The 27720-nt window shown below is 39.0% G+C and overlaps 2 protein-coding genes across 2 annotated transcripts in view; one reads left to right on the top strand and one right to left on the bottom strand.

Annotated features, from left to right (window-relative positions):
- ERC2 (ELKS/RAB6-interacting/CAST family member 2) overlaps positions 1-27720 on the top strand; it is a 907564-nt gene that overhangs the window by 147692 nt on the left and 732152 nt on the right. The gene's annotated exons all lie outside the window — the stretch shown is intronic.
- LOC121496267 (protein S100-A11-like) lies at positions 5320-5830 on the bottom strand. The gene has a single exon (XM_041764678.1). It carries the CDS (start codon positions 5802-5804, stop codon positions 5493-5495), a length of 312 nt encoding a protein of 103 aa, XP_041620612.1. The 5' UTR covers positions 5805-5830; the 3' UTR covers positions 5320-5492.

The raw sequence follows: 27720 nt of genomic DNA, 5'->3' as shown, positions 1-27720 counted from the left end.
ATAGCCCATCCCTGCCACTCACCAGAAAAATCAATATCTAAGGGCAGCCAGCCCCAGTGGAGCAAGAGTCACAGCCTTCTTCACTTGCAGGAATGAGGATGAAATAAAAATTATCTCCAGACAAAAACAGTTTACCACTAACATAAGCCACCTGAAATAACAGTGTGCTTTTATACTGGCTCACAAGAGCCAAATTTTCAGGACTTTTGAGTCAGTGAACATGTTGATAACTTGAATTGCTCTTGGTGGGAGTATTTACACTACAGAAATCAGCTAACATTAAAAATCAGGCTTTTTTGCCTGATTTTTTGCCTGAAAAATCAGGGTACCAGTTAAACATTTACCACTAGTAACTTATAGGTATTTCTAGAATAAGTACTTCAAGAAAAAAGAAAAATGAATCTAGAAAGAAGAGTTGATATGAATGAAGGAAAGGTGAGCAAATAAATATGGTTAAGTGTTGTAATTCTAAATATTACATTGTTCTTTTGTAGTTAATCTGTTTCTTTTCTCTGGTTGCTTTTAAAATATTCTCTTTGTATTTAGCATTTTGTAGTATTATTTTCCTGTGCCTAGGCATGAGTTTAATTTTACTTACCCATTTTGCTCCCCTTAATCTTTAATGAATTTTAGAGATTATTTAGACATTCTCTCACTGAATATCATTTGATTTCTGGCATTCCATGTGGTCTGAGTTGAGAGCATTTCTTTTAGAGCACTTTTGTGTTTGTTTTTGCCACGTATCACCTTAGGATCATTTTTATACGTAATTTTATTTTCCTTTTTGGATGTGCTCAGATCTTTAGGCACTGTTAAATGAGTTCCAGATTCACATGAAGGTAGATCCTTGAAGAAACTAGTTTTATCTTATCCTGAGCCCAGAGTTCAGGCTATTCTCTTTTTGTGTCCACATTTCACTGATCTTGTTTTAGGGAAAGGTCTAGCTCTAACTTGCTTAGAGCCTGTACCTACTTTCAAGGCTATTAACCTAAGCTACCTCCCTATGCCCCCAACCTGCCTCTTCATAGCTAAACCCTCAGGTCCTCTCACCTATTTGATTTTTAGTTTTCCTTCCTTCTTTCCTCCCTCCCTCCCTCCCTCCCTCCCTCCCTTCCTTCCTTCCTTCCTTCCTTCCTTCCTTCCTTCCTTCATTCCTTCATTCCTTTTTGTTTTTAGCTTTTGAGGATCTCTTTCATGCATGCTCATCTATGCATACAAAGTGATATTGTTGTATTTTCTCTAGCTTTTCCAGGTGTTTGTGGTTATCTTTTTGCCATATTGCTAAAAATCAAAGTGCAGGTTACACTCTGGGCCCTCACCATCCTCTGTTTCCCTTGAATTATTCCAGCATCTTTCATATTTGTTTCTCTGCCTCTAATTGCCCATTCTTTCACGCTATCTTCCAGTTTTAAAATGCCTTCTCCCTATTTTTCTACCAAACTTTAGTTTGGTATACCCTGTATGAAATTAACACCATCTCACTATGTTTATGTTTTATTAATCTGTGTAACACTGTTTCCTGATATGCTATACTTTTGTTTATTGTTGTCTCATTTTATGAGATTCTAAGTTCTACAAGGTCAGGCACTCTTTCTATTTTGTTCAGCATTATATCCCCAATGATTAGGATTGTGCCTGGTATATAGTAGGGTTCAGTAGATTTTTTTAAAAATAATTTTTATTGGTGTTCAATTTACCAACATACAGAATAACACCCAGTGCTCATCCCGTCAAGTGTCCCCCTCAGTGCCCGTCACCCATTCACCCCCACCCCCCGCCCTCCTCCCCTTCCACCACCCCTAGTTCATTTCCCAGAGTTAGGAGTCTTTATGTTCTGTCTCCCTTCCTGATATTTCCCACACATTTCTTCTCCCTTCCTTTATATTCCCTTTCACTATTATTTATATTCCCCAAATGAATGAGAACATACACTGTTTGTCCTTCTCCGATTGACTTACTTCACTCAGCATAATACCCTCCAGTTCCATCCACGTTGAAGCAAATGGTGGGTATTTGTCGTTTCTAATGGCTGAGTAATATCCCATTGTATACATAAACCACATCTTCTTTATCCATTCATCTTTCGATGGACACCGAGGCTCCTTCCACAGTTTGGCTATTGTGGACATTGCTGCTAGAAACATCGGGGTGCAGGTGTCCGGCGTTTCATTGCATCTGAATCTTTGGGGTAAATCCCCAACAGTGCAATTGCTGGGTCGTAGGGCAGGTCTATTTTTAACTCTTTGAGGAACCTCCACACAGTTTTCCAGAGTGGCTGCACCAGTTCACATTCCCACCAACAGTGTAAGAGGGTTCCCTTTTCTCCGCATCCTCTCCAACATTTGTTGCTTCCTGCCTTGTTAATTTTCCCCTTTCTCACTGGTGTGAGGTGGTATCTCATTGTGGTTTTGATTTGTATTTCCCTGATGGCAAGTGATGCAGAGCATTTTCTCATGTGCATGTTGGCCATGTCCATGTCTTCCTCTGTGAGATTTCTCTTCATGTCTTTTGCCCATTTCATGATTGGATTGTTTGTTTCTTTGGTGTTGAGTTTAATAAGTTCTTTATAGATTTTGGAAACTAGCCCTTTATCTGATATTTCATTTGCAAATATCTTCTCCTATTCTGTAGGTTGTCTTTTAGTTTTGTTGACTGTATCCTTTGCTGTGCAAAAGCTTCTTATCTTGATGAAGTCCCAGTAGTTCATTTTTGCCTTTATTTCTCTTGCCTTCGTGGATGTATCCTGCAAGAAGTTACTGTGGCCAAGTTCAAAAAGGGTATTGCCTGTGTTCTCCTTTAGGATTTTGATGGAATCTTGTCTCACATTTAGATCTCTCATCCACCTTGAGTTTATCTTTGTATATGGTGAAAGAGAGTGGTCTAGTTTCACTCTTCTGCATGTGGATGTCCAATTTTCCCAACACCATTTATTGAAGAGACTGTCTTTCTTCCAATGGATAGTCTTTCCTCCTTTTTTGAATATTAGTTGACCATAAAGTTCAGGGTCCACTTCTGGGTTCTCTATTCTGTTCCATTGATCTATGTGTCTGTTTTTGTGTCAGTACCACACTGTCTTGATGACCACAGCTTTGTAGTACAACCTGAAATCTGGCATTGTTATGCCCCCAGCTATGATTTTCTTTTTTAAAATTCCCCTGGCTATTCGGGGTCTTTTCTGATTCCACACAAATCTTAAAATAATTTTTTCTAACTCTCTGAAGAAAGTCCATGGTATTTTGATAGGGATTGCATTAAACGTGTAAATTGCCCTGGGTAACATTGACATTTTCACAATATTAATTCTGCCAATCCATGAGCATGGAATATTTTTCCATTTCTTTGTGTCTTCCTCAGTTTCTTTCAGAAGTGTTCTATAGTTTTTAGGGTATAGATCCTTTACCTCTTTGGTTAGGTTTATTCCTAGGTATCTTATGCTTTTGGGTGCAATTGTAAATGGGATTGACTCCTTAATTTCTCTTTCTTCAGTCTCATTGTTAGTGTATAGAAATGCCATTGATTTCTGGGCATTGATTTTGTATCCTGCCACGCTACCAAATTGCTGTATGAGTTCTAGCAATCTTGGGGTGGAGGCTTTTGGGTTTTCTATGTAGAGTATCATGTCATCGGCGAAGAAGGAGAGTTTGACTTCTTCTTTGCCAATTTGAATGCTTTTAATGTCTTTTTGTTGTCTGATTGCTGAGGCTAGGACTTCCAATACTATGTTGAATAGCAGTGGTGAGAGTGGACATCCCTGTCTTGTTCCTGATCTTAGGGGAAAGGCTCCCAGTGCTTCCCCATTGAGAATGATATTTGCTGTGGGCCTTTCGTAGATGGCTTTTAAGATGTCGAGGAAAGTTCCCTCTATCCCAACACTCTGAAGGGTTTTGATCAGGAATGGATGCTGTATTTTGTCAAATGCTTTCTCTGCATCTAATGAGATGCAGCTTACCTCCTGGAGTGTATTGCCAAATAGCACAGCACCTCCTCATCTGCATTCAGCCTACCAGTGCACACAGCAGCACATGACAGGCATCACTTACCTTGACAGTGGCCGGAAGGTTTTCACCCGTGCTAAGAAACCCAATCATGCGAACTTGAGGGAGATAAGACCAGACTGAAGAACAGCAAACTGATGGCTGTCAACTCAAGCACACTTTGAGGCATGTGTTCCTAGAGAGGAATAGCTGGGTGGATGGTCCAAACTATTTCAACTGTTCTTACTCTTTCTTTCTGCAAACATATGTGGTTAAATTATAGACTTTGAATGTCTCTGTGGTGAGATTTAACTCTATCTGATGACCTAGTCTTTAACTCTTTCTATTCCCAATGTGATTGCCAGCATCTCCATCTGTAACAATAGCAGACTACGATTTCTTTTGGTTCACTGTTGACATGGAAGTATCCTATTTTTGAATTATAATACAATTCCCTGAAATTAAAGAAAGCAAGCTGCTGGCAAGAAAAAAAAAAAATCTTGGTTTTTCTCTTGCTGATATGATGAATCACATTGATTGTTTTACGAGTGTTGAACCAGCCTTGTGTCCCCGGGATAAATCCTACTTGGTCATGGTGAATAATTTTCTTAATGTACTGTTGGATCCTATTGGCTAGTATCTTGTTGAGAATTTTCGCATCCATGTTCATCAGGGATATTGGTCTGTAATTCTCCTTTTTGGTGGGGTCTTTGTCTGGTTTCGGAATTAAGGTGATGCTGGCCTCATAGAACGAATTTGGAAGCACTCCATCTCTTTCTATCTTTCCAAACAGCTTTAGTAGAATAGGTATGATTTCTTCTTTAATCGTTTGATAGAATTCCCCTGGGAAGCCATCTGGCCCTGGACTTTTGTGTCTTGGGAGGTTTTTGATGACTGCTTCAATTTCCTCCCTGGTTATTGGCCTGTTCAGGTTTTCTATTTCTTCCTGTTCCAGTTTTGGTAGTTTGTGGCTTTCCAGGAATGCGTCCATTTCTTCTAGATTGCCTAATTTATTGGCGTAGAGCTGTTCATAATATGTTTTTAAAATCGTTTGTATTTCCTTGGTGTTGGTAGTGATCTCTCCTTTCTCATTCATGATTTTATTTTATTTTATTTTATTTTTTTTCATTCATGATTTTATTAATTTGAGTCTTCTCTACTTTTTAATAAGGCTGGCTAATAGTTTATCTATCTTATTAATTCTTTCAAAGAACCAACTCCTGGTTCTGTTGATCTGTTCCACAGTTCTTTTGGTCTCGATTTCATTGAGTTCTGCTCGAATTTTATTTTATTTTATTTTATTTTATTTTATTTTATTTTATTTTATTTTATTTATTTATTTTTTTTGTGCTTTAAAAAAATGCTATTGGTTTATTCACTACCAGCAGGACTGGCCTGCACAGGGTGGTGGACACTGTGGGCTCAGGTCTGTGTAGGATGTGAGAAGGATGTGATGATTGGGAAGCTGTTTTGAAGGAAAGAGGTGGTCTGGAGGCCAGGCCCAGGAACCCCTCCGATTTACTTCCGGAAATGGGGAGACCTTGTAAAGGAGTCATGGCAAGCTATGGCCATGCCACCAATAAGATTAAGAAATTCTTGGAAATCCAGCTGCCCATCAGAGTTGAGGTCCAGTTTCTTCATCATGCGGTCAAGGACACCAGGGTCCTTCTGGTTCTTTGTGAAGGCAGCCAGTTCTGTATTCATGAAGGTTAGGAACTCTGTCTTGGAGAGTGTGCAGTTGTTACCCTCCTTTCCAGCAAACTTCTGGAAAACAGCAATCAGAGACTCGATGCACCGCTCAGTCTCCGTAGGGCTGGACATTTTTGCCATGTGTTCGCGGGATGGGCACGCAGCGGTCCGGCGGTGGCGGGGGAGCCTGCTCGAATTTTAATTAACTCTCTTCTTCTGCTGGGCATGGGGTCCATTTGCTGTTTTTTCTCTAGCTCCTTTATGTGTAAGGTGAGCTTTTGTATTTGAGTTCTTTCCAGTTTTTGAATGGATGCTTGTATTGTGATGTATTTCCCCCTCAGGACTGCTTTTGCTGCATCCCAAAGATTTTGAACGGTTGTATCTTCATTCTCATTAGTTTCCATGAATCTTTTTAATTCTTCCTTAATTTCCTGGTTGACCCTTTCATCTTTTAGCAGGATGGTCCTTAACCTCCACGTGTTTGAGGTCCTTCCAAACTTCTTGTTGTGGTTTAGTTCTAATTTCAAGGCATTATGGTCTGAGAATATACAGGGGACTATCCCGATCTTTTGGTATTGGTTCAGACCTGATTTGTGATCCAGTATGTGGTCTATTCTGGAGAAAGTTCCATGTGCACTTGAGAAGAATGTGTATTCAGTTGAGTTTGGATGTAAAGGTCCGTAGATATCTGTGAAATCCATCTGGTCCAGTGTATCATTTAAAGCTCTCGTTTCTTTTTTTATTTTATTTTATTATTATTATTATTATTTTTTTATTTATGATAGGCACACAGTGAGAGAGAGAGCCAGAGACATAGGCAGAGGGAGAAGCAGGCTCCATGCACCGGGAGCCCGACGTGGGATTCGATCCCGGGTCTCCAGGATTGTGCCCTGGGCCAAAGGCAGGCGCTAAACCGCTGCGCCACCCAGGGATCCCCAAAGCTCTCGTTTCTTTGGAGATGTTGTGCTTAGAAGACCTATCAAGGGTAGAAAGAGCTAGATTGAAGTCACCAAGTATAAGTGTATTATTATCTAAATATTTCTTTAGTTTTGTTATTAATTGGTTTAATTATTTGGCAGCTTCCACATTCGGGGCATATATATTGAGGATTGTTAAGTCCTCTTGTTGGATAGATCCTTTGAGTATGATATAGTGTCCCTCTTCATCTCTCACTACAGTCTTCTGGGTAAATTTTAGTTTATCTGATATAAGAATGGCTACCCCTGCTTTCTTTTGAGGACCATTTGAATGGTAAATTGTTCTCCAACCTTTTATTTTCAGGTTGTAGGTGTCCTTCTGTCTATAATGAGTCTCTTGTAGACAGCAAATAGATGGGTCCTGCTTTTTTATCCAGTCTGAAACCCTGCGCCTTTTGATGGGGTCATTAAGCCCGTTCACGTTCAGAGTTACTACTGACAGCTATGAGTTTAGTGTCATCATCATATCTATTCAGTCCTTGTTTTTGTGGATTGTTCCACTGAACTTCTTCTTAAAGGGGAATTTTAAGAGTCCCCCTTAAAATTTCTTGCAGAGCTGGTTTGGAGGTCACATATTCTTTCAGTTCCTGCCTGTCTTGGAAGCTCTTTATCTCTCCTTCCATTTTGAATGAGAGCCTTGCTGGATAAAGTATTCTTGGTTGCATGTTCTTCTCATTTAGGACCCTGAATATATCCTGCCAGTCCTTTCTGGCCTGCCAGGTCTCTGTGGAGAGGTCTGCTGTTACCCTAATACTCCTCCCCATAAAAGTCAGGGACTTTTTTTCTCTTGCTGCTTTAAGGATCTTCTCCTTATCTTTGGAATTTGCAAGCTTCACTATTAAATGTCGAGGTGTTGAACGGTTTTTATTGATTTTAGGGGGGGATCTCTCTATTTCCTGGATCTGAATGCCTGTTTCCCTTCCCAGATTAGGAAAGTTTTTCAGCTAGGATTTGTTCAAATACATATTCTGGCCCTCTGTCCCTTTCGGCGCCCTCGGGAACCCCAATTAAACGTAGGTTTTTCTTCCTCAGGCTGTCATTTATTTCCCTTAATCTGTCTTCATGGTCTCTTAATTGTCTGTCTCTTTTTCCTCAGTTTCCCTCTTTGCCATCAACTTGTCTTCTGTGTCACTCACTCGTTCTTCCACCTCGTCAACCCTCTTCGTTAGGACTTCTAGTTTGGATTGCATCTCATTCAATTGAATTTTAATTTCTGCCTGATTGGATCTAAATTCTGCAGTCATGAAGTCTCTTGAGTCCTTTATGCTTTTTTCTAGAGCCACCAGTAGCTGTATAATAGTGCTTCTGAGTTGGCTTTCTGACATTGAATTGTAATCCAGATTTTGTAACTCTGTGGGAGAGAGGACTGTTTCTGATTCTTTCTTTTGAGGTGAGGTTTTCCTTCTAGTCATTTTGCTCAGTGCAGAGTGGCCAAAAACAAGTTGTACTGGGAAAAGGAGAAAGAGAGAGAGAAGGAAAGAAAAGAGAAAAAGAAAAAAGAGAAAGAAGAAAAAAAAATGGAAAAAAGAGAAGAAAAAGAGAAAGAAAAAGAAAGGTGAAAAAAAAAAGGGTGGGGGAAGCAATCAGAAATCAAAAAGAAAGAAAAAACAAAACAAAACAAAACAAAAACCACGTGGGAGTATCTTCTGATTCTGTATACTTTAAATCCCTTGACTTCCCTTGGAACTGGTCCCTCTAGCTGGTCTTCTGGGGGAGGGGCCTGCTGTGCCGATTTTCAGGTGTTAGCACTTGGGGGAGCTGCTCTGCCCCTGCCTGGTGCAGGGCTCAGTGGGGGTTGTTTACCCCGTGAGGCCCCAGGAGGAACAGCCACAGTGGGGCGGCAGCTCTGGAAACCTGGATTCAGCCCCCGCAGTAACTCCGGGGCTCTCCGTCTGCAGGGCCTGGAGGCTCCCCGGCGGGCCGCTGATCTGCTCAGCTCGGGGCAGGAGCGTCCTTGCTGTCCTGGGCCCTCCGGGCCTCTGCCTGTCCGGGGGGAGGCCGGATCCTGGGCTGTGACCCGGCGCCCTGTGCCCGGGGGCCTGCGCTGTTGGATTCGCTCCCGCCCCGCAGCCCCCTCAGCGGAGCCGCCGCCCGAGCCCCCCAGCTGCTCCCGGAGCCGCGCAGCCCCCTCCGCACGGAGCTTCTTCCTCTGCCCGAGCCGCCGCCGCTGCCGAGCCGCTCCCCTCCCGGAGCGGTGCAGCCCCCTCCGTGGGAGTCGCCGCCCGAGCCTCTCCAAGCTGCACGCTGCAGCCCTTAGGGAGCTCAGCGCACTCTCCCGGGGCGCAGGTGCCTGTTACTATCCCAGGGAGCCCGAGGGCATCCCCGCCTTTCTGGGGATCCTGCTCCAATTCCCCGGGAGGCTTTTCCGCGGGGAAGGTTGGTGCAGCTCCTGCTCCTCCGGGACGGGGCTCTCCTGTCCTGGGGACACTCGCCCCGGCCTCAGCCCGGCTCCTCGCGGGCCCCTCCCCCTTGGAGGCCTTTTCTTTCTTTATTTTTTTCCCCGTCTTCCTACCTTGATAGAAGCGCGAAGTCTTCTCACTGTAGCATTCCAGCTGGTCTCTCTTTAAATCTCAGGCCGAATTCGTAAATTTTCAGGATGATTTGAAGGTTTTCTAGGTAATTTGGTGGGGACAGGTGATTTGGGGACCCTACTCTTCCGCCATCTTGCCCCTCCCAATCCAGTAGATATTTTTTGAATAAATGAATGAAATATAAATTATTAGTATAAAGAAAAGTTGTATCTTAATTTACAGAGAATTTTATTTTTAAATTATTATTAAATAAATTTCGAGTTTTTATAAAACTCAAGACATCCCAGAATGCATTCATAAGCCCAGTTTGCAATGTCCAGTACTAAACACTCCATTTATGTCACTTTCTGTTTTATGAAGTTTGCATCCTTTCTATGGCATTTAGGTCCTTTACTGGTGAGTGTTACCACCTTTGTAGCTGCCTCCTGCCGCTCTTGATCTTATATTTGGCTCTTGAGCTCCATATTCTTTTCCCACTTAGCATGTTATGGTTTCTTTCACACTTCTATGCCTTTGGCCAAAGCTCCATATTCTTTTCCCACCTAACATGTCATGATTTTTTCACACTTCTACACCTTTGGCCATACCCTTCACCCTGCCTGGATACCTTTCCTTTTTGCCTTTAGGAAATTCTTTGTTTTAGGCCCCTCTCAAAGTCTACATCTTCTGTGGAGTTGTTGCTTGTGCATGGACCAGATTGATGCCTCCCTCCTCTGTGGTGCTTCAGCACATTGTACCTGATTCCTTATGTTCACATCCTTTCTATGGTGATTACTGGGGACTTCACATTTGTAACTTTCTTTTGACTAAGAGCATCTCAAGGCCAAGGACAATGTCTCATGTCCTTATATCCTTGATACCTTATCATATTGCTTAGCATACTTTGAGTGAGTGAATGTTGCCTGGGAGTGGTTGTGGCAGAAATGAATGATTAGTTTATTCTTTCAAACTCTCTGAGTGGTCTCAAATGAAAGAAGAATTCTTTGTTGCTTAATGGTTGCCTGAGAGGGGATTTGATGAGAGATTGTGTCATATCCTGAAGAAAGAAAAAGGCAAAAGCCTTCTTTTTTTATGTGTATATATAAATATGTATATATATAAATATATATTTTTATGTGTGTATATATATATATACACACACACAAGCTCAATTTGCCAAAATATAATCCCATCAAGTGCCCTCCTCAGTGCTTGTCACCCAGTCACCCCAACCCCCTGCCCACCTCTCCTTCTACTACCCCTTGTTCATTTCCCAGAGTTTGGAGACTCTCATACTTTGTCACCCCTCTCTAATTTTTCCCACTCATTTTTCCTCATTTCCCCTATAATCCCTTTCATTATTTCTTATATTCCCTGTATGAGTGAAACCATATAATGATTGTCCTCTAATTACTTACTTCACTCGGCATAATACCCTCCAGTTCCATCCATGTTGAAGCAAGTGGTGGGTATTCATCCTTTCTAATGAAAAGCCTTCTTTCTGAGGAAGTAAACAAATGTTACCTGGCCTAGAGTTCATTGATTGAGTTGCTAAGTAACTTTCAAAGGTATCTTCCAGAATAATGGTGGTTTTATAAATACTAATTACAACATTAAGAAAAGTTGCTTTTCTTAGCAACTTCATAGACTTAGCAAGTTCACAGACTTTAATAAGCTATATGTCTATCTACAAATATATTTTTGTATATTCCTATATGTAGGCTTACTCATAACTATAATTGTATCAGCCTTGTTTTACAGAGGAAGAAATTGAGGGCAAATAATTTGCCAGGGATTAAACAGTATAGACAAACAGTGGTGGAACCAATTCTTGCTTGAGTACAGGACTCAGTTCTTAACTAGTCTCTTATACTGGATTTCAGCAACTCCTATAATAACAGAGTTTTCTTTTGCCCTTTAAAAAGTGATTGAAAAAAAAAAAGGTGATTGAATAGCTTACTTAAAGGTATAAATGAGGGAGAAGGCTCTTTGCAGATTGTAAACTCATCCTAGGTTTATTTTTTCCTCCTTTATAAAACCATAGATTCTGTTTTTAATTCTTTCCACTCTTATTTCCCTTTGAATTTTTATATTAAAGAAAGAAAACCTTCAAAGATACAAGACTTGGTATCAGCAAAAGACTCCACTCATATCACGCACCCCTGTCTCCGTTGGTATTGTATGGTCCACATTTAAGCACCAAATAATGGTAAGAGGGACAATCATGTTTTAAATAATGTTACAGATGTATGGACTCAAGAGGGCCATTGGCCTCCCTGTAGCTTGGTGAGGGCCTTGGTATGTTGAAATTTATGTAAAGCAGGACTAATAGTTCATCTTATTAGGAGAAATGGCAGTAGGACCTAGAGTTACTAAGGTATTACATTAGAGCTTGCTTCAATTTAAATTCTTCTTCCATTCAATAATACTTTTGTTCCAGCATCAGCAGTGTCTGCACTGTTAGATACTTTCTTTATATCCCTGTTGGACTTGATAGGTTAGCTCTGTTCCAGACTCAAATTTGAAAGCCATTTTTTTCTCCCTTCCTGACTTTAAAAGTCTCAAATGAATTATAAAACAAAATAAATATCCAGGGATGAAAAAAAGTACTTTGCAGTCCTTGTTTAAAAAATACTTTTTACTGTTCTTTTGGAGAAAACTATTCTTTCTCTTTCACTGGCTTAAAGACTTGAGAAAGAATCTTAAGGCATATGAAATGTATCTACATGCTAATGAATGCATATGTGAGTTTCTGGAGTCTTTGCTAAGGAAAACTCTTATTTTTTTATAATATATACAAAATTACCCAGATTTAAAAAAAAAAACCCCAAGTTGATATTGTTGAGGATTGGTGTCAATGGATCTTACTTCTTAGCCATATAACATGTTCTTCCAGTGGTGGTGTCTGCAAACGAACTATTCCTTCCTTCTGGTTTTTACTTTGGCTTGCCCAACAATAGCATGGATCTCCTGTGACTTATCATTAAGTCACTCAGGGGTTCCTGAGTGGCCCCTTTCATTCTTGACATTTATCCACATACTTTTTTGGGGAAAAAGTTCCTCTGAACTCTTTTCAAAGTCTTTAAGCTCTCAGGTGGAAGAATGCTAAATCTTTTAAAATTCACTAAAGGTGTTTTTTAAGAAGTCCTTTCAGAGAGAAGTGTTACTTTATCCTCGTTGGAATTAATCATTTGTTCCAACTTCTGAAGTCTTGGAGCTGCTGAGGTATGGACTGTGGTGGTTACAGCTGCTGTACCATCCGTGGTGTGTGGTGGAAGAGATGCGTCTGGGCCAAAGATGTTTGACTCCAGTGTGGAAATCTGGCTCGTGGCAGCTGTTGCACATACCCTGACACTAATTATGTGGTAACAGGGTCCTTTTACAGTTTAGTGACCAAATAAAACTGATGCATGAGGTAGAAGGGAAAGACCGGGACACAGCAGAGTACTGGCGATTTCGTGTCTGGGCTTTATAACTAGCAGTGCTGCCATCTCTGTTGTGGCTTCGGGTGACAAGCAATCCCCCTCTTTGGGCCTGTTTATCCTTCTATAAAAAGAAACAAAGATGATTATCTTTCTGATCCCTCTCATCACCACCAGTCAGTGATTTCTGTTCAATATTTGCTAAGTCTTTAAAGTGCATATACCAACTTGTGGAAAATCTTGGATGGTTCTTTCAAAGTATTTTATTTACTATTAAAAGGTTAGCATTCAAAGTGGCCAAGCCAGAAAGTTCCTGGCTTAAACGATTTATTTGTATATGATATAGGCAAACATAATTTTCCATTTTTTTCCCTACTCTACTTTCATTTCTTTCCATTGCACTTTGGGAGAGTTTGCAATCTGGGTTTGTATGTTCATAACAGTGGCTTTTAAAAATGATGGCTTCCTATGGGCTGAAGTGGGACTTGCTAAGTATCTGATATGCATTTTCAGTTTAACCTTATCGTGGTTTTGTGAGATGCTTGTATTTTTAGCAGCTTTTAAAAGAGCTAGAAACTGAGACCTAGAAAACAAAAGTAACCTGTTAGTATCATACAGCTCTCCCAAGGCTGTAGGACCCTGCAGCTAGTGTGTGATCAGATCGACCCCACAGCTACAGAGTGATTAAGCTGAAGATCAATCCAAGGCCTCTGACATCAGAGAGTTTTCAATTGGAAGCATTATTCTCAGTCAGATATTTAGGACTTTCACTGTCAAATTAATTATTTATTTCCAAAGTCTTGTTAGTCTCTAAATTTTCTAGTCTCTTAACTCATCATGTTTGTTAGTAGATATCAGAAACTTGAACTTGCATGGTTATGTCTGTACCATGAAGTTCACCTGAGTCTTGACTATATTACTCTTTGGAATGCTTTACCCTGAATAAACATAACTATAGCACGTTTACGTTTTTCATATTTTGCTTCTTTTAAAATCTTTAATTATAACAGCAATTGTACTAGTTTCTTCTTGAGATCTCTTCTCATCTTTAAAGAAATCTCCTTCCCCTTGGAGTAGCTCCTGGTGGTCAGGGTCAACTGCCACAACTGATTGATTCATGGTGCTTACCTGACCCTTGCCAGCACAATTCTGTCTTCTGTCCTGGGTATTTACAATTTGTATCAAGGGATTGTTGAAACCAAGTTGCAAACCTTTTACAAAGGTTCTTGCTGTGTCCTGCTTCCTTCTTTTCCTGGGTTTTGTTTTTACAATTTATGCTTTGATGCAGGGAGATACCCTGGTATCTTCTCATACATTCCCTTTTTTGGCTTAGGATAGGCCAAGTTAGTTTCTCTTGCCTGCAACTCAAAGAATATCAACTAGCCTAGCAATGATGAGTACATGACCCATGTCTTAGTCCATTCAGGTTGCTATAAAAAAATACCATAGCCTGCATGGCTTATAAACAACTAACATTTATTTCTCACAGTTCTGCAGTCTGGAGTCCACAATCAAGGTGCTGGCAGATTTGGTGTCTAATGAGGGCCTACTTCCTAGTTCATAGGGAGCTGTTTTCTCCTTGTATCTTCATGGTAGAAGAGGCAGGAAAGTTGTCTGGGACTTCTTTTATAAGGGCATCATTCCTATTCCTGAGGTCTCCATTCTCCTGACTTAATCACCTCTTAAAGGTACCACCTTCAAATCCCATCACTGGGACTGGGTTTCAACATGAATTATGGGAAGACATAAACATTTAGTCTATAGCAGTAGGCATTCAAAAATTATTCTTGGAAAAAATATTTGCTAAATGAAAATGGGAAACAAAGAAAGGCATCCTTTTTTTTTAGTGAGATGTTTTAAAAAAGATTTATTTTACAGAGAGAGAGAGAGAGAATGAATAGGAGGAAGAGCAGAGGAGGAGGAAGAGGGAGAGAGAGAATCCTAAGGAGACTCTGCACTGAGCATGGAGCCTGACATGGGGCTTGATCCCATGACCCCAAGATCATGACCTGAGCTGAAATCAAGAGTTGGACGCTTAACTGATTGAGTCACACAGGTGCCCCAAGAAAGGCATCTTAAATGCTCCTACCTCCTATCATTTTTAATGGCTTCACTGAGGTATAACTCATGTGTCATAAAATTCACCCTTTAAAATGTACCATTCCGTGATTTTTAGTATATTCATTTAAAACATTTTCAGCACCTCCTAAAGAAACCTCATATTCTTTAGCAGTCATTCCCCATCCCCATCTCCCTAGCAAAGATTGTTATGATGTATTTTTTTTCTAGTTTTTTCTCCTTGTCCAGTCATACTACTTCATGTTTGTGGGGTGTGGAATATTCATTCTCTCTCTCTTTCTCTCAACACACACACACACACACACGCACACACACACACTTTTTACATATAAATTTATATTATATGTAAAGTATTAAAAACCATAGAAATTCTCTGGGTATAGCAGTAGATACCTCACCTTCACACCAGAGAAAGAAATGAAGGTCCAGGCTTTTGATTCTAGTGCACTGATAAAATGGAAAAAATTAGAGAATTTAAGTAATTAGGTTACTTTAAACCAGTATAGTCACATTTTCTCTATACTGTTCAAGTTCCCTATATTGTTCAAGTTATAATATGAAAAAGAAAATTCATCTCAGACTCTTCATGGTTTCCCTAGTCATTTAAAATTCTACCAAGAGCACAGACATGCATAGGGAAATGCTATTTAAAACTAAAAATGAGGGACACCTGGGTGGCTCAGTGGTTGAGTGTTTGCCTTTGGCTCAGGGTGTAATCCTGCGGTCCTGGGATGGAGTCCCACATTGGGCTCCCTGCATGGGGCCTGCTTCTCTCTCTGTGTTTCTGCCTCTCATGAATAAATAAATAAAATCTTTAAAAAAAACTAAAAATGAACAAAACAGTTAGTTGACTGTAAAGTCTACTTCTGTCATTTCAAGTGACTTTTTAAAGTTTCCCTTAGATCCTTTTAAGTAATAACAGTAAATAACAGTACAGAATTAAAATTCAGATATTATGTATCTATTAAAAGTCAAGAGCATATATAGCAGTATATATTATTTATAATATAGAGTTGTATATTTTATGTGTATAATAAAATATATTACATATGTAATGTTTATTTATATTTGGGCTGGTAGGATTTCTTTTTTTGACTTGGAGAGGACACTTTGTATTGATGTCAAATAGCACATAGCTTAATAATGGTTGAATGAATGAACAAATCCCTGCTTTGTCTGCTTTATCTAGTAGTGTCTTATATTGAGAGGCACTACCTCATAGTGGCTCAGAGTAGGGAAAAACTGTTAGTTCAGTGCATGTCACTCAGCTATTTGAGATGATAATAATTTAGGTAAAGCCTCTTACCTATTTTAAAAATATTTAGATGGTTAGCAGTTTTGTTAAATAAACATGTGGGATGAAGAGGAGGTGACAGGGAAGGAAATTACAATCAGGATTTTAAAATGTCATTTATACTAACAGTTTGCTAAGCAGTTAAAATAAAAGAGCTGTCCTCTAACTGTGTGTGGCTATTAATAATAGAAAAGTTCCAATTTTAACCATTGTTTCCATGATTACATGTTTTGGGTTGCTTCTCTAGACACATTTTAAAAATATCAGTATTTCTTAAGCTTGTTCGTTTGTTTGTTCATTCATTCATTCATTCATTCATTCATTCATTCATTCATACATGCCTATAACAGGTTGAGTGTTATCACAGCAGGGGATACCACTATCCTTTAGTTGCTTATGTATAACTAGGGAAAAACTAGGGAAAAAAAATCCCTGACTTTCAAAATAGAAATGTTCTTATTCTCGAGAGTCCCTTGTAGAGTTATTTATAGACCAGCTAATGGGAAACCAATTTTAGCCATCTTTAAGTTGGTCTTAAAACAACTGTTTCCTGTTTCCCTTATTTATAAAATGCCAAAGTGCTTAGCATTTTGTTTCCCACTGTTAAATTTATTTGATGATCAAAGATTTATGTTCATTATACTTATTTCTTTTCCCTGCCCAGGGAGGAAGGAGAGAAATTTTAATTCCAGGCCTCTAGCCACCACCACTGTGTCAATAGTAATAACAGTGAACATTGACTGAGCATTCATTTTGTGCCAGGCCTGGTGCTTTATGCTTTATGGGAACTCTTCACTTAGGTGAGGAACATCTCATGTGGCCTTTGTGTGAACCCTGTACATTAGTTACAATTATTATTTCCTGTTTATGGGTGAATAATTCAATGCTCAAAGTACTTAAGTAATTTGTCCAAGGTGACATAGGCTATAAGAGGTAGATCCAGGATTCAAAACCCAGCTCATCGGGATCCCTGGGTGGCGCAGCGGTTTGGCGCCTGCCTTTGGCCCGGGGCGCGATCCTGGAGACCCGGGATCGAGTCCCACGTCGGGCTCCCAGTGCATGGAGCCTGCTTCTCCCTCTGCCTGTGTCTCTGCCTCTCTCTCTCTCTGTGTGTGGCTATCATAAATAAATAAAAATTAAAAAAAAAAAAAAAAACAAAACAAAACCCAGCTCATCATCACTGTTTTTGGAAGCCTAGACGGGTTTACTGATTTTCCCCAGATCATATAATTGGTTAGTAGCAAAGCTGGAATTAGAGCTTAAATCCTTAGCTCTCAGCTCAGTACATTATTCCAATACTGTGCCACCTTATAGTGTTGGTCTGTAATGAGAACCAGAACTTCTTGCTTACAAAAGCAACTGCCAAGAGGTCTTTTCCATGTATGCTGTTCTTAGTGTTATGAATCTTGGCGAAATGTCACATTATCGACCAAAGAGGGTTGTGCAGTTATCATGATGTGTCTGTGTGAGGATCCCAGGATCCTGGTGCTTTGGTGCTTTTAAAAATTGCCTATTAATATTCTCTATTATCTATATGTGCTTATTCTACCTACCCTAAGGGAGAAAGTCTAGGACCATATGTCTAAATATTAATTTCTTTATACTTTCCTCAAGTAGAGCAACTCTTCCACAGCACACTGGGGCCACATGTGTTTAGCCAGCGTCTGCTGTTTGTCTTTTCACACACATGACACAGCCTGTGGAAGGTTTGAAACCATGAAGAGTTCTGTACATCCTGCACATGGGATTATGGAAAAAAGGATCAGAAAACCTGCCCTTAAAATTTGATTCGAGACAAACTAAAAAATGATAAATAGGAAAATAAAGTCACAGGAGAAGCAGAGCAGGCCAAGTTGTCTGCAAAGAGATTCTGTTTTCTTTGAAAGAGTTATGTTAAGCCCTTGCTTGAGAAGAAGTATGGATTTATTAAAAAAAAGTTCAAGACTTTTGGATATAAGCCAATTCATATTTTTATATAGCTCAGAGATGGTTTTCATAGCAATGAAACCCTAAACTGCTTTATAGTACAAAACTTTATCATTTTTTTTTGTTTTTTCCCCATAGTGTGGAAAAGAGCTTAAGGTCACAAATTTTTTCAAATTTGCCAGGAACTCATATTTTCCATGTTTGGGGATAAGACACAGTAGATTCTAAACATCTGGCCAGTCCCTATTTAAATAATTGTGTGTTCCATGCACATCATACATATATAATTGTATTTTCATTCTATTTACCTTTTTGTGTTTTAGACATTCTAAAATCTGGATTAGATTCTGACTCCGGTAGCTGTTGGAAGTTATTCTTTTGAATGTTGGCTAAGGCAAAGTATATCCCCCTCCCCTTTCCATATAAACTGAAGTATGGCTTAGTTTCTTATATTTTTATTGTCTACGTTTTTCCTCCCAAGATTAAGTGACTATGGGAGCTTATAAGGGTTGTGCAAAATGAAGTTCTCTATATTTTTTATAGCAGGGGTGACTTTAGAATTGGCTGGAGGAAACCTCAGTTTTAGATACTGGCCCATATCTGCTAACAATGTGATTGCAGTCAAATCCCTTAAGCCAGCCCAATTTATCCTCTTGTGAAGTGGACATAGTGCTGGCAGCGTCAGAGCAGTCTTGTCAGATGAGTGAGTTGGTGGACGTGAGGCATTTTGAGTTTTGGAGGAGAGAACAGGACAGAGTAATCTGAGGTCAAGGACACCCCTTCCCTCCCCACCGGCCCCACATTCTCTCACCCCTAGTCTAAGTACAGCAAAGCAAAAAGGAATGGAAATCTATTGCTTGCACAGTGTTCCCCTGTGCCGACCATCTGGTGAGACAATTTCCCTTCTGGTCCTCTCATCTTTCTGTCCATACTTCACTATTTTTTGAATACCTATTATGTGCTAGACTTGGGGGTATAATGCAAATTTGGCCCAGAATGTACCCTTGAAAGGCTCAATTTCTTTCACTCAATCTTTCTCTTTCTTAGAGATTTTCCTTACTTTCTTATAAGCACAGCAGTGCTTTGAAAGATATATTTGCTTTTATCTAGCTGTTGTGTAATGGGAGGGCTTATCAGAAAACATAGCCTGCCATAACACCAGAAACAGAAGTCATTATGACCTCCTTTATTGTCTGAAACTTGGAATCAATTGGACAGAGTAATCTTTTTAAGCTCCCATTCCGTTTACCTATGTTTAAAGGATAGACCAATGATTTTAAACTTTTGTTTTCCTTTCTTGTACTGGAAATGGGGATAGTCTTTACTATCCAAGACAGATTTCAAAGTATGCTATTAAGTGTCAGGGAGAAAAGGCTAAAAAGAACTGGGCTGAAGTCCAGGTATCAGGATAAACACGATGCATTCTATTTGTACTCCTGGCAGAGTAACCATAAAGAGTAGCCTGGATGACATTGTGACATCTGCTTCGCTTCTCTCTGTGGTGTCCTCAGGCTGTGGAGAAGGGAGTTTGCCTTTGGAACTTTGATTGAGAACGACTAGAGAATGATTGCAGAATTAGGGTGTGAAGTAAAAAGCTTCTGAATACCCATCCAATCACAGACTCATTTTTGTACTTAAAGGAAATTAGCGGTTTTGCTACCTGTCCCACTTGTGCCATAAGTGCTAAGTTGACAGCAATTTGACCCAGGTACAATGTTGGATTACCTGGTGATGTTTTATCCCAATGCAGGTGGACATTGGAAAGGCTTCCCTCTCCAGATATGCAGTGGAATGGAAGTCACAGAAGGAGGGGTTGAGGCTTTGGGAAGCTGAGACCACAATGATGACTGGGAGATTCCAAAGAGATGGCCCTAGAATTCAACCTTATAGGTTGCTGGTTTGTAGGTAGGTACCTGATGTAGGTAACAAACTGAAATGAATGCTCTTGATTATTGATCCAGTAGGGTTTGGGTGACTGCCTTATAAGAAATGTGCTTTCATGGTTGAGAAGCGGGTGGTGATTCAATCTGAAGGAATTGAATAATCTGGGAAGCGCAGAATTGAAAATTGTGCATTGTTTTCCTTACTTTTTGGCCCTTGGAGAAGGCGTTTGGCCCTGCTTGAGATTTCACCTTGTATCTGGATCTTTTAGAACTAGTTTTTATTGAGCTTGACTCTCTCTGATAGCTAATTTTAATTAGCTAACAGTCTAAGTCTGAAGATTTAGAAAGGAAGTCTTCAGTAAATTATTCTTGGAGTATCCCATGCTATTTAACTATTGGGTAGGACCAGTGAGTAAGTAAAATGATTTAGGTTATCTCTCATCCTCCCTGTAGTAGATACCACTGCTATTTCCTGAGTTGTTATAGTAGAGATCCATCCCCTTTTGGTCTATTCTTAGGGTTACTAGAATATATAAGGATGGAATTCAGGATCCTAGAAACCAAGATTCCATGCTTCCAGAAACTGAGATTCTGGCTTTGGCAATGTGATTGCCCTTTTGGGTCTGTCATTTAACCTGTTTGATCTGATTTTCTCATTTGTAAAATGAAGTTAACAGGATAACCTTTAAGGTCTGTCTCTTTGAACTCTGAGAGTTCTGATTCCATATCATCAGTGTGTCAAGTGGATTATGTCTTTCAGAATATGAGTTTTTGTTGCTGTTTTCAAGGCAGCATATCCTAGCCTATCCTGTCTGACATAAGTGATTACTCTACTTGGTATTTTCTACAGCTTTATATGTATTAAATCATTTAATTTTCACAACAATCTTATGTATTAGGAATTATTACTTTCCTCTTCCTTTTACAAATGAGGAAACAGACACAGAGAGGATATTTTTTTTTTCAGTGGATTATTTATTACACATGGTTTTGTATTTTAAAATAGAAACTGCCTTGTTAAATATCTAAAATGGCTATCTGGTAAATGAATTTTGAAACTATATTTATTTGAATTTCTTAGAAATAGAATAGTGAGGGAGGAGAGAGAGAGATAGATGGAGAGGTTGCTTCAGATCCCCTCCCCATTCTCCATTACATGATGCAGAGAGATGATCAGTACCCTATAAGGTACATGCCTTTTACTCAAGAAATTTTTTTCAGGAACAGATCTCTGCTTAATTTTAAATATTTTATTTTATTTATTTACTTTTAAAGATTTTATTTATTCATTCATGAGAGACAGAGAGAGGCAGAGACACAGACAGAGAGAGAAGCAGGCTCCATGCAGGGAGCCCAACATGGGACTCGATCCTGGGACCCCAGGATCATGCCCTGGGCCAAAGGCAGGCACTCAACCAGTGAGCCACTCAGGTATCCCTTTTTTTTTAATATATTTTTTAAGATTTTATTTATTTATTCATGAGAGAGAGAGAGAGAGAGAGAGAGAGAGAGAGAGAGGCAGAGACACAGGCAGAGGGAGAAGTAGGCTCCATGCAGGGAGCCCGATGTGGGACTCGATCCCTGGACCCCGGGGTCACGCCCTGAGCCAAAGGCAGGTGCTACACCGCTGAGCCACTCAGGGATCCCCTCAGGTATCCCTTTTTAAAATATTTTAAAAGAGAATGAAAACTAAATGACACATGAATTTGAGAAAATTTTGAACACCAAATTTAGGTTGATTATCAAATTGTGTTTGGTCTTGCTGAAGTCATTTAGTTATTAGTAAAATGGCTACTTGGAAAGTAGCTTTTACTGATTAATAAATACGCAACCTGGAAGCATCTATCACAACAACCTTTGAATGAGGAACAGCCTCGATGGCTAACTTTAAATTTAAAGAATTACTGTAACTCTCATAATTGCCTGCCTGCCTGCTCTCACAACTTCTGCCCCCTTCCTATATCCTTTTTTTCCCCAGTATCCTGAAATATTTGTGCCAATTCAGAGACTAGATGGTATAGTGGTTTGAGCAGGGGAATTGGTATCAGACAGCAGGGGAGTTGGTATCAGACATCTGGCTGTACCACTTACCTTAACTGAATGACCTGGAGCAAGTTACTTAACCACTTTGCATCTCCATTTTCTCATCCATTAAATGGAGATCCTAAACAGTGGCTATCTCATAGGGCAGTTGTGAGGATTAAAAAGCTTAGAACGTTGTGTGGCATGTGGTAAGCACTATCCAGATTTTTGCTATTATTGTTCCTTAATAGGTCTGCTCTGTCTTTGCTTCTGGGCTTTTATACTTTCTCTTCCCTCTCCATCATTCTTCATGGGGTGGGCTCTCAGTTGCTCTTCAAGATGCAGCTCAGTGATGGCTCTTTGGGGTGTTTTCTCACATGTCCCCAGCTTGGGTGACATTCTTTCTGAATTTCTAGCCACCTGACTATGACTTCTGTTATAGTAGCAGGATACTTTACCTGCAAATGTTACCTCATAACATAGTAAAGCTACTATCAGTTTACTTATCTATATGGACCATGAACATGGACTGTTCGTTCATTCTTTCTTTCATTATATCTCTCTCTCCTTTCCTTTCTTTCTTTTGATATTTTGTGAGTATAAGGGAGACACTAGGTAAATGTATATTGAATGGATAAATAGACCAATTTTTCCCTCCATTTCTCTATCCCTTCTTTTTTCCCCCTTCCCTCTCATTCTTCTCTTCTTCTTTCTTTCCTTCTTCCTTCCTTTCTACCAAACTTCCTCTCTTCCTGCACTCTTAAACCTGGCCCTTGATACATTATCTTAGTTATTCCTCACAGGAACTCTGTGAGACAAGCATCATGATTATCCCCATTTTGCAGGTGTGGAAGCAGAGGATCAGGGTGATAGGCAACTTGCCCGTCCAAAAGGACAGACCCCTTACAGAGTTGTCTTCCAGTGTTGCTGTCTCTGCTCAAAGTATTTGGGCAATTTTTCCTTGGAATTCCCTTTTGGCCAATCTGTGAGCCACATAAGGAAACCAATCTTAGTTTTGATCACTCTCAGAAAAGATGATTTCCAGTCTGATCACTCCAATTCATCATGTTTGTTTCCAAATAAACCTAGATCATCTTATGAATCTGTTTTGTGCTGGTCTCAGTCTATCAATAACCAGTATTGTGGTTGGACTGGCCCTTGTGGTTCTTAGTATGATTTTAAGAGAACCTTAGCAATAACCACCAAGAAGCTTTGAAAAAATAAAGGTTTATCATCTAAAGAACCTGGAAATTGCACAGCGGAACTAGGGCCATGCAGTGAGGTCATGGGTAAAGAGTACATGGGCCTGGTTCTGCTTTTATTTGAGTCAAGAGGGGGGCTAGGGTTTTGTGAGCTCATTCTTTATTGGTGAATTTAAAACATAAGAGGAGAGATTTTAAATATGAGAAGAGAAAAAACAAGTGTCCCAAATGATCAGTTATTGATATCAATCAAGATCTCTAAAACAAAGGAGCTTCAATACGGGAGGCAGTCTGGCTCTTATCTATTTGTGTGGTTGGTAATGTGTTTATTTGAGATAGCTGTCATTGAAGTAGATGCCTCTTTGAAGTGGATGCCTTAGCAATCAAATCTTAAGTCAGGCACTGTCATTGCAAAAAAGAAAGAAAACAATTGTCAGGGCTTATGCAGAGATGCCTACTCTTGCCACTTTTATTCAACATATTATTAGAACTCCTAACCACAGTAATTAGGCAAGAAAAAGAAAAAAAAGGCATCTCAATTGGTAAGGAGGAGATAAAACAGATGACATGATATTATATATAGAAAAAAAGAAAAGCCTATTAGAAATAATAAATGAATTCAGTAAAGTTGCAGGATACTTTACCTGCAAAAATTAACTTGCAGAAATCAGTTGCTTTTCTATACATTAATAATAAGCTATCAGATAGAGAAATTCAGAGAACAATTCCATTTATAACTGCATCAAAAATAATAAAATACCTAGGAATAAATTTAATCAAGGAGATGAATGTCCTGTATTCTGAAAACTGTAAGACATTGGTGGAAGATATTTCAGATGACAGTAACAAATGGAAAGATATACCATGCTCATGGATTGGAAGAATTAATATTGTTCAAATGTCCATACCCAAAGCAATTTACAGTTTCAGTGCATAATCTCCATCAATACCAATGACATTTTCCACAGAACTAGAACAAAGAATCCTAAAATTTGTGTGAAACTACAGAAGACCTCAAATATCCAAAACAGTCTTGAGAAAGAACAAAGCTGGAGGTATCATACTCCCTGATCAAATTACACTGCAAAGCTATAGTAGTCAAAATTACATGGTACTGACGTGGAAGCACACACACAGATTAATGGAATAGAATAGAGTCCAGAAATAAACCCACAGATATATGGCCAAGTAATCTATTCCAAAGAAGGCAAGAATATAAAATGGGAAAAAGACTCTTCAGTAAACGATGTTGGGAAAACTGGACAGCTACATGTAAAAGAGTAAAACTGGACCACTGTCTTATGCCATATATAAAAATAAATTCAAAGTGGATTAAAGACTTAAATGTAAGGCCCCAAATCATAAAATCTGAGAAGAAAACATAGGCAATAAGCTCTTTGACATGAGTGTTAGCAGTATTTTTCTGGCCAGTCTCCTCAGGCAAGGGCAACCAAAGCTAAAATAAACAAATGGGATTACATTATAATAAAAATCTTTTGCACAGCAAAGAGACCATCAACAAAATGAAAAGTCAATTTACTGCATAAGAGAAGATATTTGCAAATCATACATCTGATTTGAGGTTAATATCAAAATATATAAAGATTTACACAACACCAAAAAGACAACCCAATTAAAAAATATGCAAAAGATCTAAATAAGTATTTTTTCCAAAGAAGATATACAGATGTCAACAAACACATGACAAGATGCTCAACATCATTAATCACCAGGGAAATATAAATTAATATCACTTCATATTAGAATGGTTATTATCAAAAAGGAAGGAAATAACAAGTGTTGGCAAGGATGTGAAGAAAAGGGAACCCTCAAGCACTGTTGGTGGGAGTGTAAATTGGTGCAACCACTGTGGTGAACAGTATGGAGATTCCTCAAAAACTTACAAACAGAACTACCATCTAATCCAGTAATTCCACTACTGGATATTTACCCAAAGAAAATGAAAATGAAAATACTAATTCAAACAATATATGCAGCCATTTGTTGTTCTTGCCTGAGGAGACATACCCATAAATATGTTGCTAAGGCAGGTATACAAGAGATTAGTGCTTGTCTTTTCTTTTAGGAGTTTTATGGTTTAGGTCTCACATTTAGATCTTTAATCCGTTTTGAATTTATTTTTGTGTATTGTTATAAAGAGGCCCAGTTGTATTCTTTTGCATGTAGGCATCCAGTTTTCCCAATACCATTTATTGAAGAGTTTATCTTTTCCCCATTTTATATTCTTGTCTCCTTTGTTATAGATTAGTTGACCACACAGGTTTATTTCTGAGCTCTTTTTCCTGTTCAGTTGATTTGTATGTCTATTTTTGTGTCAGTATCATACTGTTTTGATTAATATAGCTTTGAAATCTGGGGTTGTGATACTTCCAGTTTTTGTTCATTTTTTATTTTCAAGGTTGCTTTAGCTATTTAAGGTCTTTTGTGGTTCTACACAAATTTTAGAATAATTTGTTCTAGTTCTGAGAAAAAGTACTATTGGTATTTTGATAGGGATTGCACTGATTCTAGATTGCTTTGGGTAAAATGGACATTTTAACAGTATTAATCCTGGGGCACCTGTGTGGCTTTGTCACTTAAGTGTCTGACTCTTGATTTTGGCTCAGGTCATGATCTCAGGGTTGTGAGATTGAGCCCTGTGTTGAGCTGCACAGTGGGCATGGAGTCTGCTCAAACAAACAAACAAACAAACAAACATTAATTCCTCCAGTCCATGGGCATTGAATATCTTTCTATTTGTGTGTGTTGTCCTCAGTTTCTTTCATTGGTGTCTTACAGTTTTCAGTGTAGAGGTCTTTTACTTCCTTGGTTAAATTTATTTCTAGGTATTTTATTCTTCTTGCTGAAATTATAAATAGGATGGTTTTCTTAATTTCTCTTTCTTCTATTTCATTATTAGTCTAAAGAAATGCAATAGATATATTTCTTTTCTTTGAGAGGAGAAGAGAGAGAAAATGAGGGGGCTATTGGGGCAGACGAAGAGAATCTTAAGTAGGCTCCACTCCCAACCATAGAGTCTAATGTGGAGCTTAATCTCACGACCCTGAGATCATGACCTGAGCCAAAATCAAGAGTCAGATGCTTAACCAACTGAACCCCCAGGCACCCCACAACAGATTTCTTTATATTAATTTTGTATCCTATACCTTCAGAATTTCTTTTGGAATGATGATGAAAAAGTTCTAAAATTTATAATGTGGATGTTTGCACAACTTTGTGAATATACTGAATACCACTGAATTTTGCACTTTACAGGAGTGAATTATATTTAAAAAATTCATAATTATCATAATTAAATACATGCCAGTTGCTCACTCCCAGTCACTATCCTGTGAGACTGGCATTTGGATGAGAAAGAGAATACTTTTTCTTTGTGCTCTGGAAATGTCTCAGTAGATGTTCTTAAATGGAAAGATGAAGTAGAGCCATAAATAGTTTAATCAAGATATTGCAATACTTAGTGCTAATATCTGAGCATAGACTATACTCTGAAAGATCTCTATACTTCTGGGTGCCAGCTATAGGACTTCTGAAAGATTTCAAAATGTGGGCTGCTCCAATATTTGTATAGCTGAGACATGGTATTATTAATGGCTTCAATACTGTGAGGTACCTACGGGCAGGAGCTATGCTTTGTGTTCATTTTGATTCCCTTGTTTAGCATCGTGTCTGGTCTACTGGCAAGATTGTGTGTTTGGTGATTCAATTGAGAAACTGCTGTTTTGGAAGGCTCCTGGTTGTTCCAAGGACAAAAATGCCTTCAAGCTGGCTGTTCTGACCAGCCTGAGGGTTAGCCCTGTGGGGAAGATGTTGCAGAATTTGCCAACTGTCCTCATGCAACTGTTTCTTTTCTCAGAACTGGTAAACTATTTTGTTTCTTTGGTGTTTTCACTCTGATTCTGGTTAAAATGATGATTTGGAATAATATGTGGGTACTTCTGGAGTGTTGTGCTTTCTTCCCTGGTAGCACACCGAAAACTTTGGGTTCCTGGGTCAGTGAGATTTAGGAAAACAAAAGGTGGAATTAACCTCACTTTTCTTCTTCTTCCTATTCTTTTTTTTCTTTTTTGTACTTTTGATCACATTTATCAAACAGCAGCGCATAGATTTTGTGTAGCTTATAGATCTTTGTTGTAATAAATTGTTTTTCTTTTTTTTTCTCTGTGAAAGTACTTTATGTTGATTCTTTCTGTTAAATATCCTTTGCTTGCATTAGACTTTTCTTTGTGTTGATTTTTTGCTTCATTTTTTTTTCCATTTCCCATGCTGTTCAGTTACTGGATGCCAGAAGAACCAAGGTTTGTCCACTCTTTGCAGTTTGTTTGTTTTGCTCTGCACAGCCTCACCTCCTTGTGTGTGTTTATGTCTGTCTCTGTCTGCATTTGTTCCCTTTTGCTTGCAGATGCAGTAATCCTGTTTACTAAACCTGTTCACAGCTTTATTTGTAAAAAATAAAGTCGTTGTTTGTGTCTACTTGTAGTGGATGCTATTATTTTCATTTTTTAAATGGAAATGCATTTATCATGGAGAATAATGGATAGTAGAATAAAGAACACCTTAGGAAACAAGGAATACTGAGTCTGGAGCATTGCGGGCATAAAGAAGGTGTGTTTGTGAGACTTTTCCCCTCTAACCCTTTCCACTTCCTCAATTAAAACTTTGTAGATGTATAATTTCCCTTGTGACTGACACTAATATATTGTTCTGTGTATGTGTACATT

This window comes from Vulpes lagopus, chromosome 7, assembly GCF_018345385.1.
Source record: "Vulpes lagopus strain Blue_001 chromosome 7, ASM1834538v1, whole genome shotgun sequence".
Classification (NCBI taxonomy): Eukaryota; Metazoa; Chordata; class Mammalia; order Carnivora; family Canidae; genus Vulpes; species Vulpes lagopus.
Note: the sequence above shows the minus strand (reverse complement) of the source record. Positions and strands in the feature narration are given on the sequence as shown.